General features: G+C 41.3%; 1 protein-coding gene and 1 long non-coding RNA gene across 3 annotated transcripts in view; one reads left to right on the top strand and one right to left on the bottom strand.

Moving 5' to 3' along the window:
- Window positions 1–2,210: 2,210 nt before the first annotated feature.
- On the bottom strand, window positions 2,211–3,066 carry LOC147355422 (uncharacterized). The gene is made up of 2 exons (XR_015144484.1): window positions 2,939–3,066; window positions 2,211–2,723 (listed from the first exon to the last, which is right to left on the bottom strand). It is a non-coding gene; the product is annotated as an uncharacterized LOC147355422 (long non-coding RNA).
- Window positions 3,067–3,731: 665 nt separating this feature from the next.
- ATP2A2 (ATPase sarcoplasmic/endoplasmic reticulum Ca2+ transporting 2) overlaps window positions 3,732–16,305 on the top strand; it is a 57,506-nt gene continuing 44,932 nt past the window's right edge. For both annotated transcript variants that reach the window (XM_086347658.1, XM_086347659.1), the window contains exons 1-5: window positions 3,732–3,983; window positions 4,680–4,697; window positions 4,793–4,875; window positions 12,466–12,570; window positions 16,084–16,222. In XM_086347658.1, coding sequence (XP_086203784.1) covers window positions 3,866–3,983; window positions 4,680–4,697; window positions 4,793–4,875; window positions 12,466–12,570; window positions 16,084–16,222 — 463 coding nt within the window. In that variant the 5' untranslated portion in view covers window positions 3,732–3,865. The remainder of the gene's footprint in view (window positions 3,984–4,679; window positions 4,698–4,792; window positions 4,876–12,465; window positions 12,571–16,083; window positions 16,223–16,305) is intronic.

Here is a 16,305-nt window from a genome sequence, read left to right on the forward strand (position 1 = left end):
GTGTATATATATATATATATTTTTTTTTTTTTTTTAACCAAGGGCTGTAGGTATATTCAATCAGTTGGGGGCAGGGAGAGGAAATAGAGAAACTGTGATTCAGAAAGATGTATGATTTGATCAAAGACCCTCAAAGGAATTAATAAAGGACGATATTAGCTGGTAGTAGGCATGCACGCTCAGTTGTGTCTGACTCCTTGCAACCCCATGGACTGTAGTCCGTCAAATTCCTCTGTCCATGGAATTTTCCAGTCTGATAACACTAGCAATGTGAACTTACACATATGCTTGTCTCTGAGAAACCTATAATGCTGCTTCGCTGTTTTCGTTTGCTTTAAACCTAAGCTTCACAGTCATTCACATGAGGCGACAGGGCTTCCCTGGTGGTTCAGATGGTAAAGAATCTGCCTGACATGCGGAAGACCCAGGTTCTATCCCTGGGTCAGGAAGATCCCCTGAAGAAGGGCATGACAACCCACCCCAATATTCTCGCCTGGAGAATTCCATGGACAGAGAATCCTGGTGGGCTACAGTCCATGGAGTCACAAAGAGTCAGACACAACTGAGTGACTAATACAACCTGTTTATTTCACTAATTGGAAATCAATAAACTTGAGTTCAGCAAAAACTTGCTGGGGCCCTTCCATAGCCCAGCCCTTTGCAAGTCACTGATCAGGGATGGTGGGAACTCTTTCATTCACCCAAACAGTAGGCATTCTATAAATGATATATACCAGGGGTCTTCTGCATCCTAATGATGGACAAGCTAGACAAGCTCCTGTTCTCATGGAGCTTACATCCTAGTAGGAGGAAACAGCCAGTAAACAGCTAAGCAGAAAACACATCAGTGGTAAGTGCTATGAAGAAAATAAAACAATAATGTGATAGCCAGTTTGACTGGGAAGGGTAGCCCTAGTCCTTTGTCAGTCAAGATATCTCTGAGGAGCTAACATGTAAGCTGAGATCCAAAAGATAACATGGAACAAGAAGCTTGAAGATCTGGGGAACAGCATTCAGCACAAAAGCCCTGCTCAGGAGTCTCTCAAGAAGCAGAAGTGCTGACAACTCCAAGCAGAGACCGAGCCGCAGATCCAAAGTCAAATGCTTGAGATAATTTCCAGACTGAGGTTAACAATCCTCTTGCCTTTCTACCCTCACTGGGGTGAGGCAGAATGTGTAAGAAGTGGAGCAGACCTGGTCTGAGAAGGAAAAGAACCCCCAGCCCTCCATTACCACACGCCCACCATGCAGTCACCTGTTCCTCCTGCAAGAGGCTCCATTCCTGTGACCTAACCAGTTTCTACCTTGTTTCTCTTAGTGTACTGCCATACACTAGAATTTTTGTTTGTTTGGTATAGGGTTTTGCTGGTCCTTTTCCAAGTATCAATCAAAACTGCATACCAGCCTCCACACCTTGGAAATAATTAAATGACCTGCCTGATTTTTTTCAATCCGGTAATGCACTGTGATTTGCATCTGTTAAAGGACTTTATCTTAGGGCTTCCCTTGTAGCTCAGTCAGTAAAGAATCTGCCTGCGGTGCAGGAGACCCAGGTTTGATCCCTGGGTTCGGAAGATCCCCTGGAGAAGGAAATGGCAACCCACTCCAGTATCCTTGCCTGGAAAATCTCATGGACAGAGGAGCCTGGTGGGCTGCAGTCCATTGGGTCGCAAAGAGTCAGCACGACTGAGTGACTAACACTTCCTTAGGTCCTGAGGCTGAGCCATCTGGGACAGCTGAGGTGATTTTTGTTCTGCTTTGGCTGCTGTGGACAGTACATCATAGCCAAACACAAAAGCAGACTATATGCTTCATCCTGCCACAGGGTCCCTTAAGAAAATTGCTCTGTGATGCAAATATGTTCACCTTTTGCTCCTGAACTCAATGAGAAGGTCTTTTTCTCTGTTAAACAGTCTATTTATTTGGCTGAACCGGGTCTTACTTGCAGCATTCTGGATCTTTAATTGCAGCGTGGGGGAATCTAGTTCCCTGACCAGGATTGGAACCTGGACTGCCTACATGGGGAGTATGGAGTCTTACTTAGCCACTGGACCATCAAGGAAGTCCCAATAGTCTAATTTTTTTATATTAGCAAAATTCTCTTTATCTTGATGCTACATAGTTTTTAAAAAAATTTTTTCATTTACTTTTTAAACTAGAATACAGTTGATTTACAATGCTCTGTTAGTTCCAGGTGTACAGTTAAGTAATTCAGTTTTATAGCTTTATTGTCATTCTTTTCTCATATAGGTTATTACAGATTATTGAGTTCCCTGTGCTATACAGTAGGTCTTTGTTGATGGAGGTTTTCTGTAGACCTCTACAGCAAATATCTGTGGTTTAAGAGCAGATTTTGGATTAAAGTCCCTTTTTTCTGCTACCAACGAAAGTGGGAGTCTAGAAAATAGCCTGATCTTAATGTGCAAGAAACGCACCTTCTAACACAACTCTCGCTTATTTAAGTTACAGTAGTGTAATCTGTGACTTCTACGTATAAAAAGCTGTGTGGGGTATTAAAGATAAAATAAAACCTCCTTCTTCCTCTCCCCAGAGTGGGATTCCCTCTGAGCACAGAAGGCGCTGGGGTAGGGCTGGTTATTTGCGTGCGGTGGAGCTCTCGGCAGGGGGTGTGGGATGCGGTGTTCCCGAAGCGACAGATGAGGGATTTTGGCCGCGTGGGATGTGAACTGCGGAATTCCTCTCCTCCGTTCCTGAGAGGGGCTCTGAAAGATATAAGATTAGGGACGCTGAGCGCGACCCTGGGGGCGGAGGGCGAGGGAGCGAACCAAGGACACCAACCCTAGCACGCTTCCGGAAGCTCTCCGAGGACCGAGTTCGTAGGTTCTTCGGCCTCGCCTTCCCCGTCACCCACCCCCAACCCGAGACAGACTCAGAAGAACAGGCAGTTCCCTAGGGGCAGCGAATGCAGCAAGCGCACCGTGAGCCCTCTACCCTCCTGGGTTCTACGTCTGCAGGTGGTTGAGCCGGGTAGAAATCGTGATCCTCATGAGCCAAAAAGAGGCCGTGGGATAGGGCTCCGCCGAAGAGACGACCGCAGGCTGCAGTGCGCGGGCGCGGCGCGTTCAGGCCTCGATCCGGGTTCCTGGGGGCGGTGCGCGGGAGGGGGCGGGGCTTGCGCGGCCGCGTGGGCGCCAGTCGCGCGGGAGGGAGGGTGCCGGAGGGAGGGGGCGGGGCCGCGCCTCCCGCGCCGCGCTGGGCCCTCTTGGCCAATGAGCGGCGTCCACATGCCGCGGCGGCGGCGAGAGGGGAGGCAGCCGCGGATAAATGCTATTAGAGCAGCCGCCGCGGAGCCGTCCCCGACGCCACCTCCTTCTCCTCCGCCGCAGTTTCCTCAGCTACTGTCGGGGGTGCAGAGCTGAGGGGACTAGGCGAGCGCTCTGCGCACCATCCCGCCGGCTCGCCTCCCTCGCTCCGTTCCGCTCTCAAGGGTCGGCAGAGCACCCCCTCCTCCGGCCCGGGCGGGGCTGAGAATCACCTCTGGAGAACGAGGAGGGGGCTTCGGGGCCGCGGCCTGCACTCCCGGCGGGCGGTTGAGAGTGAAGGAGGCCCTCCCTTCTGACGAGGGGAGGGAGGGTCAGGACCCCCCCTCCCCCCGCCCACCGTCCAGCTGTGCCCGGGGCGGGCACCGGCGAGGGCCGGACAGCGAGAGGGGCGGTTGTCTGGGGGAGGGGGCGCGGGGTGATTCAGCGCCCGACGAGGCGGAAGCGGCCGGAGGAGGAGAAGGAGGGGAAGAGACCAGTCCGCGCCTGGGCGCCCGGGGTGGCACGAGCCCGCGGCACGAGTGCGAGGCGGAGGCGAAGAGGCCGCGGGGACTGGAGGCGAGGCCGGCCGGGCCCCCGCAGCCATGGAGAACGCGCACACAAAGACGGTGGAGGAAGTGCTGGGCCACTTCGGCGTCAACGAGAGCACCGGCCTGAGCCTGGAGCAGGTCAAGAAGCTCAAGGAGAGATGGGGCTCCAACGGTAGGTGCTCGGCGCCGGGGCTGCAGGGACCCCGCGCGGCTCGGCGCGGGCCCGAGAGCCAGGAAAGATGGCTGACCGGGCTCCACCTCGTGGGTCTCGGCTCCGCGCCCGCCGAGGGTTGCAGGCGACGGGTTGAGCCCGCGCGCCGGCCCCGCGGGAGAGGGGTTGCAGGCGGGGGGCACCGAGGTCGGGTCTGCGCCTCATCTCGACACCCGCGTGGCTCCAGCCCTTGACCTTCTACCGCTCGCAGCTAGCTCGGCGGCTCTTCACCAGCAGCAGCTGGCCCCGGCAGAGGGAGGGATGAGCCTCCTGCATCTGGGTTGAGCCCTGCGAGACATTTTCTCGTCCCTAGCCGGTTTATGAGGCGTCGCTGTAGTTGAGAATGCCTCTGACCGTTCTGCTACCCAAAGTTACACATCTGGCAGAAGTGATGACAGGGCTGAAATGACTGCTTGTTTCAGAAACCCTGCTTAGGTATTGATAAGATTCCACGTTTCAGAGTAGATCAGTACAGCAAGTACTGCATATTTTCTTGGGGTAGCATTTTGGTATGGTTTCTATTAAATACTGTTGAATGTTCATATATCTAGGTGCATTTTTCAAAGCCAGTGATAATTTAGTAATTCTTTTTGGAAAGAGTGCTAATTTTTTTTTTCTTTTCCTTCTCTTGACACGTTGCTTGATGAATTTCTACAGAGTTACCGGCTGAAGAAGGTAAGTAAGCTTAACATTTTTTTCTGCCCCCCCCCCCCCCCCCCGTATGCTGATCTTAAGATGACATTTACAACGAATATGTTTCTTTCTAACAGGAAAAACCTTGCTGGAACTTGTGATTGAGCAGTTTGAAGACTTACTAGTTAGAATTTTATTGTTGGCAGCATGTATATCTTTTGTAAGTATAAAGAAATTTCTTCTATTTCCCCAAAGTTGAGACTATACCTTAGATGAAAAAGCAGGAAGCAGCTGTCTATTGAGTGAGAACATTTTATTTGGATATTTAAGCTGCATTTTCGTGTTTCTGGTTTTGGGTTTTTGTGTTTTTGTGTGTTTTTTTTTTTTTTTTAATACCCTAGGTATTTGAAAATTATAAATAGAACACGCCATTCCTATACAGAAAATAAATGAATGCCTGACATTTGCAGTCCATTTAGAAATTGTTGCCAAATGTGGCAGGCAGGGTCTTTATAAATTCTTGTGGTTTATCAGTTTTTAATACCAAAAAGTTGCTTATTGGAAGGCTTTTTCTGTTTTGGGTTCTTCCGTTGTGTAAGATCATACTAAGATGATGTTGGGCTCTTTGTAGTCTGTAAATAGAACTTACAAAAGGAATATTCCAGTTGCTCTCCCTTCCTGGTAATGGCAAGGTGACAGTTGTTTCTGACAGTGACAAGAATGATGACGGCAGTGATGGCACCACTGTTGACCAAATTTGGTCACTGACCTTTAGGGTAGTATATTTATCTAAATTGGACCCCCGTCTTGAGTGGCTCCTAGGTTGAGAGAACAATGTTTAGTACAATTGGTTCTAGATCTTAAAAGAAAAAAAAAACACATTGTTTTTTCATGTTCTGTGTGTGCTTACCCGCTTGAGTCCTGTATGGTTGCTAAGAAACTGGCGAAATGCAAACAGCAGAAGAAAGGTGATGGGCATTGAAAAGGATAATTCTAGATTCTTAGTTTTTTTTTTTTTTCCTGTTCAGCATTAACGTTTTATTGCATTTTTTTTCTCATGAGCAGTGGACCTCCAAGTTTTCCTAAAAATGGTCATGAATAGGACACAGATGTTCTTAATCCTAACAGATGCCTTTTGTTCTTTAAAGTGCAGTATTTTATTCTTATAAAAACCAGGATGAGAAATGCAATAACTGTTTTCAGGCTTTGCAAACTTGACGCAACTTCAAGGTTTCTTTTTTGTGTGTTTGCAAAAGACGCGTGCAAGCCTCAGGGATCTACCTCAGTCTTTATTGACAACCTTACCCCAGAGGGCTATTTTGAGAACTAAATACATGAAGCAGTGAGCATTTGTTTACTTTAGGTGAAGGAAAAAAGTTGGCAAGAGGTGAGCTTTTTTGAAATTTCTCAAATTCTGCCATGAGACTGCCATATATCACGCCATGTTAGCCAAGTGATGTGTACCCATTAATAATTCCTCACAAATGTCTTCTATGGTTTTCATTGAAGAAAATTAAGAGAGTATCATAGCAACTCATGCAGCATCCTGACTTAATCACTCTATATCTTATATGTGTCTGTTTTTTCTTGATTAGTTAAAAAATTCTGTTAGTGGCTGCTGCTTTACCAATTCAAAGATTAGTGCTGTTTGGCTAGTTTCTACATTGTCATGGGACAAAACAACTAATGTGTTTGAGCTAGTATAATGCTTATGTTTAAACTGGCTACATAATTTTAAAATAATCTCAAGTTTTGCAGTTTTGATACTGGGCTTCAGTGAGGTCATTAGGGACCTCTTAGAAGTTAATCAGGTGCTGTATACAAGCCAAAGATTAAATTTTTATTGAGATATTTTGTGTGTGTGATTTAAGGCAGTGTTGGAACATCAGTGGCATTATTTCCAGTAGACAGGCTATTGACTGTTTGAGTTACATAGAATTTCAAGTGGCCAGTTTTGAGTGACTTTATACTAATACTTTGCATTATGATGTAGTTTTTGCTTTACTTTGTTTTTTTGGCTGTGCCTCAAGTCCTGGGGGAACTTTAGTTCCCCAGTCCATCTCTGGTAGTGAAAGTGCCGAATCCTAACCTCCGGACCACCAGGAAATTCCCTCAAGTGGGTTTTTAAATACATGCTTTAATTTTGTTGTAAGGTAGGATGTTGACTTTTTATAGCTTCATAGGTCTATATTTCTCAGTTGAAGTTTGAGTTACCTTTTAGGTAACCACATGGAGTTATTGCTTAGGAGGTGAACTGTGTTATGTTTTTATTTTATGGGCTGCTAAACACAAAAAAGTCTGGGCTTCCCAGGTGGCTCAGTGGTAAAAAGTCCACCTGCCAATCAGGAGACCCAGGTTTGATCCCTGGATTGGGAAGATCCCCTGAGGAAGGAAATGGCAACCTGCTCTGGTATTCTTGCCTGGAAAATCCTATGGACAGAGGAGCCTGGTGGGCTACAGTCCATGCGGTTGCAGAGTCGGACATGACTTAGTGACTAAAGAAACAGGAAAGTTTAAACGTTTATTGTTTAGGAAGTACTGTAACTTTAATTTGCTTTGATTTGTTTGAAGACAGTGTGGATATAAACCTGTTGATTTTCTTCATGGGGATTGGGACTATTGCTGCATTGTACTTGACCTTTTCATTCCACATTTCTTTATCTGTGAAAAGAGCACTGAATCTTTTGTGATAATCAGTTGATTCCTATGAGCTTCCCTGGTGGCTCAGACGGTGAAGAATCTGATTTTGTTGATTCCTGTTCGTTTATCAGGCAAAACAGTAAAAAGTACATGTTCTTTTGGAGAAGCAAATAGGTTTATAATCAATACATGATGCATTATCAGGTTCTACTCAAGTTAAGAAATACTAGGCTTTAGTGACATATTTCAAATGTCAAATTAAGTAGTAAACTGTTAACCAAAGTTAATATTTTGCTGATGCAAAAAGTAGGGAACAGCATTAATGTTTTACACTTGTGACCTGTAGGGATAAAGTTTAATTAACTTGTCCCTTTGGGTTGAAAGAAGTGAGCTGTGTGTCTCTGTTGCATATGAAGTAACATTAGAAATTCCTTGACATTCAGTACCTTCTTTTCCTTTCACTTTTTCTTTCCATCCCCCTTGCTCACCAACTTTGCCCTTCATATAACACATCATGATTGCTTAATTGGACTGCCTGTTCTTTTCTCCCTTCACTGCTTTGTTAGGAATTGAGCATCTTAGGTACATAGCATGAACACTGGGGATACAGCTTGGAAGGAAATACGGTATCCTACGTGGAGCTGACATTCTAATGGAGACAGATTAAAAAATTAAAATATTTAATAATCTGTTGGATTGGAGAGAGTGCTGTGGAGAAAAAGTGGGTGAGGAGGGTGGTGGCAGAATAAGGGGCCATGTGGAAAGAGTGCAGTTTTCAAATTGGGAAGTCAGGAGAGGTGTCTAAGGTGATGGTACCTGAGGGAAGTGAGCGTGAGGACGATTTGTCTCATCTGTCTGACTCATGTCCTCTGTGGTAACCCAATTTGCATAATTTTTTCTATCTTTCACTCCTATTACCCCATCTCGGCTACTTAGATTGACCCTAAAATGCTAATTAAGCTTTCTTAGACTAAGACACTTCTCAAATTTTGGTTTATATTTTAATAATTTGTCTTTTCCTACTGAAACCTTTGAAGGGACTATTAATTCCTTTTAGAGCCTAGGTTAGTGCTTTTGTTAAAAGAAATACCTGGATGAGTTTGTGTTGGTAGCATTTTCAGAATACATGAAATTGATTTACTTTGCTTTTCTCAATAATATGTATTCAAGAAGTATTTGGTAATGTAGTGATTTTAAATTTTTCCTGTGGTTTAATTATTTTGAAGGATAAAATGGGCAGTTTACTGATTGATTCAAATAATTTATTTTGAGCCTGTGTTTAAAAGATGGTTTGAAAGGTGAATGTCTGGGGGTTTTGTTTTGTTTTTAAAAAGATTATATTCTCAAATCTGAAAATATTGAGTGTTTTCACATGAACTTTGGATTGGAAGATAATATATAGTCTAATCCATACCATTCTTTTTTTTAAAAATTATTTATTTTGAGTGTATCGTGTTGCTCTTCAGGGACTTGGGGGTGGGGCGCTTTCTCTGGTTGTGGTGATCCGGGGTTACTCTCTAGTTGCCGTGCAAGGGCTTCTCATTGCAGTTATTTCTCTTGTTGCGGCTCCCAGGCTCTAGAGCACAGACTTAGTTGCTCTGTGGCGTGTGGACTCATCCCGGATCAGGATTCAAACCTGCGTCTCCTGCGTCGGTAGGCTGATTCTTCACCACTGAGCCACCAGGGAAGCCCCCATACTATTTATAATGGCTGATTTTTCTCTCCCCAGATAGTTGTTGTAACACTTAGTGGTGATACTTTAAGTGTTTCTATTTTTTCTTTCTAAAATTTTTGATGTAAATTTTTCCTTCATCTAACAAGTATTTGAGTGCTCAAATGCATTGCAAATTTCTAAGGAGACAAGGAAGAATGCAGACCTGGTACATGCTTTAGGACCCTCAGTCCTAGGAATGTGCTTATCTCTCACTTTCTTTTTACAGTCTTGTTAAGAGCTCTGCATATTACTCTGACATGTAGATAATTGAGTCACACAGTACCATGATTTAGTTTATACCAGAACATGTCTTTTTACCTTGGATTAAATTTTGCTTAATTAAATCCTTCTCTCTGACATTTTGGGCTCTACCATCAGAAGTCACTGTTGAGATCAGTCTTATAGATAGCAAAGAGCAGGTACACAATCCTATCTAAAGTTAACCTCGCTAGGGACTTTCCCTGGCAGTCTAGCACTTTAGGGCTTCCCTCATGGCTCAGACAGTAAAGAATCTGCCTGCAATGCAGGAGATCCGGATTCAAACCCTGGGTAAGGAAAATTTCCTAGAGAAAGGAATGGCAACCCACTGCAGTATTCTTGCCTGGAGAATTCCATGGACAGAGGAGTCTAACAGGCTACAGTCCATGGGGTCGCAAAGAGTCGGACATGGCTAAGAGACTGAGCGCACACAACACAACCAGTGCTCTCACTGCTAGGGCCTGGTTCCACTCCTGGTCAGGGAACTAAATAAATAAAGTAACCTAGCAAGTGGTTACTTTGAGTGGGATTGACAAGTTTGAAAGTTTTGATCTTGTTGGGTCTGGATAATGTAAGCCCCAGAAGTACTTTTACTGTATTAATAGTGAAAAGCAGGGAAAGAAGAAACACTGTCTAAAATGATTCTACAGCAGTCTTTCCAATTCCTTTTGACACTGTTAATGAGTTAGTTACCTTCTTGCTCTGTGTTTAGTTTATATACTGCTAGGTAGGGACGTGTATGAGATTTGTTTATTTATGCATCTGTATGCAATAAATATATGGTTGAGCATCACCTATATACCAGAGACTCTTCTAGGACCCTGCGGATAGAACAGTAAACAAAAGGAAATACAAACAGATAATCCTTTATATTCAACCTGTTCTCAATAAAGAGTTTTTAGAAACATTTCCTCTCCCTGCCTCTGTATATTTTGTGTAATTTCTAGTAAACCATAATTATGAACTGACTGTATTATAATGCTAAAAAGACATAATAATGTGTCATCCAGTTTCCCTCTTCTTTTCACTACCCCCTTCCCAAACTCAGGAAGTCTTTCATTTCTCAGCAGCATCTTCCCATTTACATGAGAGATTTTCTTTTCAATTAAACAAAACCATGAAGGACTACACAGTGTGGTTTGAACATGATTGACTGTATTGATTCTTAGGAGTAAATGAAATATGGTTCATCTTTATTTTATAGCACTTAATTGTGAGTTATAGTGAGTTATAGCACTTAATTCTTTGGGTTTTTAAAATATTTTTTGAAGTGTTTAGCAAATTGGTGGTTGTCAACGTTAAATAGTCCAGCACTATCCACATTGAGAGATTTGCCCACTAGTTTCTTATCAGTCAGTAATCATACATTTGACAGAACCTTCAAATAACCAAATGCCTGTGTTACACATAAACATTTAAAGTCACATAGTGGAAGAAAAGGCTACTGCATAATACAGATGACGGTTGTTGCATTACTGATGAATACCACTTGTGCAAAGGAACCACACATTTCTTGAAAAGTAGAAGCTGCTTGCTTGCCTGAGTCTTTTTTCCTTTGCTCCAGTGGATGTGGAATATTGCTTTAAGTTTTTTCCTCAGGCCTAGCTGCCAAGAGGGAAATTCATACTCACTTTAACAAGGTGTGAAGCTTATCTTACAGTTGCTAATGCCTCACTGACCTTTTGGAAAGGTCCTTGCTACTCTTCAAGTTGAGCCATTTTTCTCCCCCAAGAGCTAATTAAGTTTCTTATTTCTGATATGCTCTCCTTGGCAAATGTTTGAAAGGCTAGTATCAAAGCAGCTGTGATCTTGCATCTATCAAAATTTATAACTTCCTAGAGAAGTTTTCATTCTGGCATTAGGCCTGGCCTTAACACCAGGAATGCCCTGTCGAAAGCTTGCAGCAACAATTTCTATTCATTCTGGTGTTTTTGCCTGCCCTGATTAATCTTTCAGGACCTTGTCCTTGTGTCTCATGGATTTTTTTCCTGCTCAAACTGCTTCTTTTGTTGGTGCCATGGTGGTGAGACTACCTGTCTAACAAATTGATATTTGTTGTTAATTCATTGTTGCCCTCTTTTAAACTTGCAAAATTCATGTTGGATCTTGCCTTAATCATCTTTCTGCTTGTTTGCTGTTCCTGTCAAAGCTCATCTTATGGTGTTCACTAGGTACAGACTTAGTCACTGGCTTCATTATTGCCATAAATCATATCTGACAATATTCAATGTATCAAAAACAGTGCTTTCTTTGTTTACTGAATAGATCTTTTAAAGAAAAGATTTCATTGTGGAATATGCAAACATTTTAAGTAGTGTTAAAAGGCAAAGGCAAATCTTACTTCCCAGATTGAATCATGAGATGTGTTTAACATCCTTTTGGATTGGCAGTTTTCCACAAAAATTTGTTGTTAAAAATTTAACCATTTAGATGCCTCTTTTACTTTTTATTTATCATTGTGTTGGATTCTCTTATTACAGATGCTCAATTATGAAGTACAATGTGGCTCTCTTTTAACTTTTAAATCTGAGAGTTATGGTTGGGTGAGCTAGAGGTTAATTCTTTGCTCATTTTTCTTGGGACAGTGTTCTGTGGCCAGTTGTAATGTTTTTGGGCTTAGATAGTCTCTGAAATGCTGTGTTATACTAGATGTCATATGGAGGTTAACCTTTAGAATACATTCCTGATCTCAGAACAACCTTGCAGTGATGATCTTCAGTAACACCACTGAAAATATGTGGGACATTAGCAGTTTATATACACTAATATTAAAGTCAGTGGTTAAATTACTTTTACTATGCATTTGTGCCACATAGGTATTATCTCATATGAGTATTAACCAAATTAACAAAGTCTGATGATTGCCTTTTAAATTTAGGAATTTATTTTATTTCTTCTGAAAAATATACATAGGAAATGGATGGGGTTTAGTTCTCCAAAGTATTTTTTTTGAATTTTAAACCAATTACTACATGAAAAATAAATTAGTTCTTAAATTATTAAGAAGTTTATAGTTTTGAGTGTTAAGAGTTAGTGAGAACAAGATATGAGCTTGTCATTTATGTCATTACATTTTGCTACCTTTTGTTTCTAAGGATGATAAGAAAAGATTTTATGTATCATAATAATTCCTTTAGTGCCAGCCACTTTTGTGGTACGAACACATTACAGTTCTAATAAATGTCATTTCTCTTTTAGGTTTTGGCTTGGTTTGAAGAAGGTGAAGAAACAATTACAGCTTTTGTAGAACCCTTTGTAATTTTACTTATATTAATAGCCAATGCAATTGTGGGTGTATGGCAGGTAAGCAATAATTCCTGCAGTGCTAAATTTTGGTAATTTACGTAAGATATTTAAACTGTTAGTCTTTCTATTATCTGTTTTTTCTGGTGTGTTGACTAAAAATAGCTGTGGAACTGCTTGTGTTTTTTATTTATTAATTTATTTAATGGCAAACTTTTAGACCTCCTGCATATATAATCTATTAAAATTGCTCATGCTCTGTGGTAGCATGGAATCAAGAACAGTGTTTAAAGGAGCTACTTAAGGAAAACCAGGAAATTTGAGAACCAGTATGTTTATATTTTCTAGTTGCTTCCTATGAAAGACTTCATAAAACCAGTGTCATATTTATTATCCTTGGATTTGTGTGTGTGTGGATTTAGCTGTAAAAGTTATTTGAATCCTAAAAATTTCACGTTCAGAGCATATTCCTGGTTGTTTTCCCTTAATTGTCCTGTGCCCAGGCCTTATTCCCAGAATGGAAGATAATTTTCTTACAGAAACATCATGGGATCACACTTTTGCCGCATGTCTGCATGATTCGTCTCCTGCAAATAGCTAGTTTAAGAATTTTAACTTTTCTAGGACTGTGGGTCTGTTTGATTTTTGTTTTTTATATAGTTTAACAGACTCAGACTAATATTTCACAGTCATCTTTTGAATATTAATCTTTTAGATTTCTGACGGATATAGTCACCTCTTTGAGGACTGAAATAGAGTGCATCTGTCATTCTTAAAAGTGCAAATATCTACACATACTTAGTCCTGTTGAAATTGTAAACTTATTAGTAAATATGAAGGCCTTTGGGTAATGAGCTCATTTATCATTTAGAAAGATGCCTCCTTAGAAGAAATGTGCCATATTCCTCTTGATTTTTAAAAAAATTGCTTGTAGTTAAGTAGATATGATACTTCTGTGCATTATTTAGGCAAAAGAAACAATACACAGTATTAGACTGTCCTTAAGTTAATAGTGCATGTTTTTAAATGTACACCATTTACATAGTAGGTGTGAAAGTTGATCAATGGTGTCCGACTCTTTGAGACCCTATACAGTCATGGAATTCACCAGATCATAATATTGGAGTGGGTAGCCGTTCCCTTCTCCAGGAGATCTTCCCAACCCAGGGGTCAAACCCAGGTCTCTCACATTGCAGGCAATTCTTTACTAGCTGAGCCACCAGGGAAGCCTAAGAATACTGTAGCGCATAGTCTATCCCTTCTCCAGCGGATCTTCCTGACCCAGGAATCGAACCAGGGTCTCCTGCCTTGTGGGTGGATTCTTTACCAGCTGAGCTACAAGAGTGATTTTATAAGACAGGTACTATTTGACAGATGTGACATTGAAGTTCAGAGGGATTGACTTATCAAAGGCCATATAGGTAGTACATACGTAGAGTATCTGAGATTTATATCCAGGGCCAGACTGGATAGAAGTAAAATAAAATAGCATTTTTTACAGGACTTTTATGTATGTTTTAAATTAAAAGAGTAACATTGTTACATCTTAATCCTATTTACGTAATATACAGAAGAGTATGTGCCAGTACTATAGTGTTCTTGCTTTCTGAAAGTAAGGGGAGTTATAGTGTAAGGTAGTATTTGGGAGGGGTCGGGCGTGTATTTCTGATTAGTGTCATCAAGGACAGCTGACAAGCAATTGGGGGAACCATAGAGAAGTCGAGTTTCTGGGTGGAGGCTGGGGAGAATATTCCAGAGAGGGAATGGCATGAGCAGAGAAGTACAGAGTGTGTTTGAGGAACGACATTTAGACCTGTTTGAGTGGAGTAGGTAGGAGTTAAAACTTTTAGAACAAAGGAGACCTCAGACGGTCTTCTAAGTTTTTGTTTGTAGTAAGTTAAGGTATATTTGTCTTTCCCCAAGCTGACTTGTTTTTTGATGTAATCTGAATCCATGGTCATTTGCTTCCCTTTTCCACCCTCTGTACTATGTAAATATTCCTTTTGGTAGTTTGGGTTGGTGGGCGGCAGGGGAGGCTCTTTAAGTGATTTTAATTGGCATCTTCATCCTTGGGGTCTGAGATAGTTTATCTTTTAAGTTTATGCTTCTAATTTAAATGTACCTTTGCTGATTTTTAATAGAAGCAAAATATAGTGCTCCTGGACATCTTAACCTTGATCAGTCCAGTTAAACTTTACCTGACATGACCTTGAGGAAGGAGAAAAAAGTAAAACTGCCATAATTCATACATTCAGGGGGGGAAATCCTGAGGAAAAAGTGATTTCAAATTTGACTAATTGAATAGCAGCAATGCTCAGAATTTATTTTTTCTGCAGTATCAGTAATGTTTGAACTTAGCCTTAAATAGATATGATAGGGATTTAAATTATTTTTGTCATGAACTTCCCAAATTTAAGGTTTCCTATACTTTTTCAGGGATGCATATGTAAAAAGTGAGGCACGCATGCCAATAGCTTTGTTTTCTGTCATCTGAATTCTCTTTTAAGCAGGTTTGGGGACTTAATTTTTACCACAAGGTGAAAAATGAGATTACATGGTATTGAGTATAAATTTTATCTAAGTAAAAGTTAAATTGAAAATGTTTAGTTTAGAGGGCAAAGATGTGAAAGAAGTGAAAGAAATTTTTTCCTTTGTCCATTGAATTGAGTAACCTCATTTGGGCACTTGCTTTGTAGACTTTCTCCTTCTAATTGCTTATTTTCTAAGAGAATAAAAGGCAAATTTGGCATATAAACTTCCACCTCCCCTTAAAGGCACTTTCCCTTAGCATTTTTTCAGCATGACTCATTTTAATTGTACATCTTTCATCTTGAAATTAGGGAAGAAAAATTGTGTGTGACTAAGTCTTGACATGTTCATATATAATATTATGGTGAATATGGTTTGTGACTGGCAGTGCTTCCAGCCATTTATTGGTCTCTGCCACTGGAGAGAGATTTAGAATTTGTGAGGAGACGTAAAACTTGGTTTTCTTAATTCATCACTCAAAGCATTTACTATGTGCCAAAGCACAACCTAAGCGTTTTACAGATAGCTTGTAAATTCTCAAACCCGTTGAGAGTGGGTGGGTACTGTTAGTGTCCTGGTTTTGTAGGCAGTAAACTTTGTCTGTCATGTCACTTATCCACAGGCAACATAGCTTTTGAGTGGAAAAGCCTGGGCTGAGCCTGGGCAGTCCAGACCCAGACCATCAGCTTTCATGGGAGACAAGATTGATTTAATGGTGTGAGTGTGTGAGGTTAAAGGTGAGGGCCATGTTGCATGGTGTGCTTAGGGACAGCAGGTTCTAATAATTGCTTTTCTCCATTGATTTTATCCTTATTCTTAGGGTGCTTAGTTTTTTCATTTTTAATATAAAATCAAAAGGGCCTAGTGTTTATTATCTTAAGATGTGAATCATTTACTATTAATGTTATTAATGTGTGTCTCTTGTGGGTTTTTTTTTTTTAATTTATATTTTAGGTTAGAATGCTACAATTTGATTCCTAGGGCTAGAAACATTTAGCAGTGGCAGGCTGTGTTTACTAATTTCTTTTGTTTTCTTTTTTACAGGAAAGAAATGCTGAAAATGCAATCGAAGCCCTTAAGGAATATGAGCCTGAAATGGGCAAAGTGTATCGACAAGATAGGAAGAGTGTACAGCGGATTAAAGCTAAAGACATAGTTCCTGGTGATATTGTAGAAATTGCTGGTGAGTTGAGTTGGTCATTTTTTAAGGTTGTATATTTGAATGCAGTCCTTTCCTCAGGGTTCATACTTAGAGGTTTTAGAAAT

This window comes from Bos grunniens, chromosome 17 (assembly GCF_055505025.1).
Source record: "Bos grunniens cultivar Pamir isolate PY7600 chromosome 17, Bosgru_T2T1.0, whole genome shotgun sequence".
Lineage (NCBI taxonomy): Eukaryota > Metazoa > Chordata > Mammalia > Artiodactyla > Bovidae > Bos > Bos grunniens.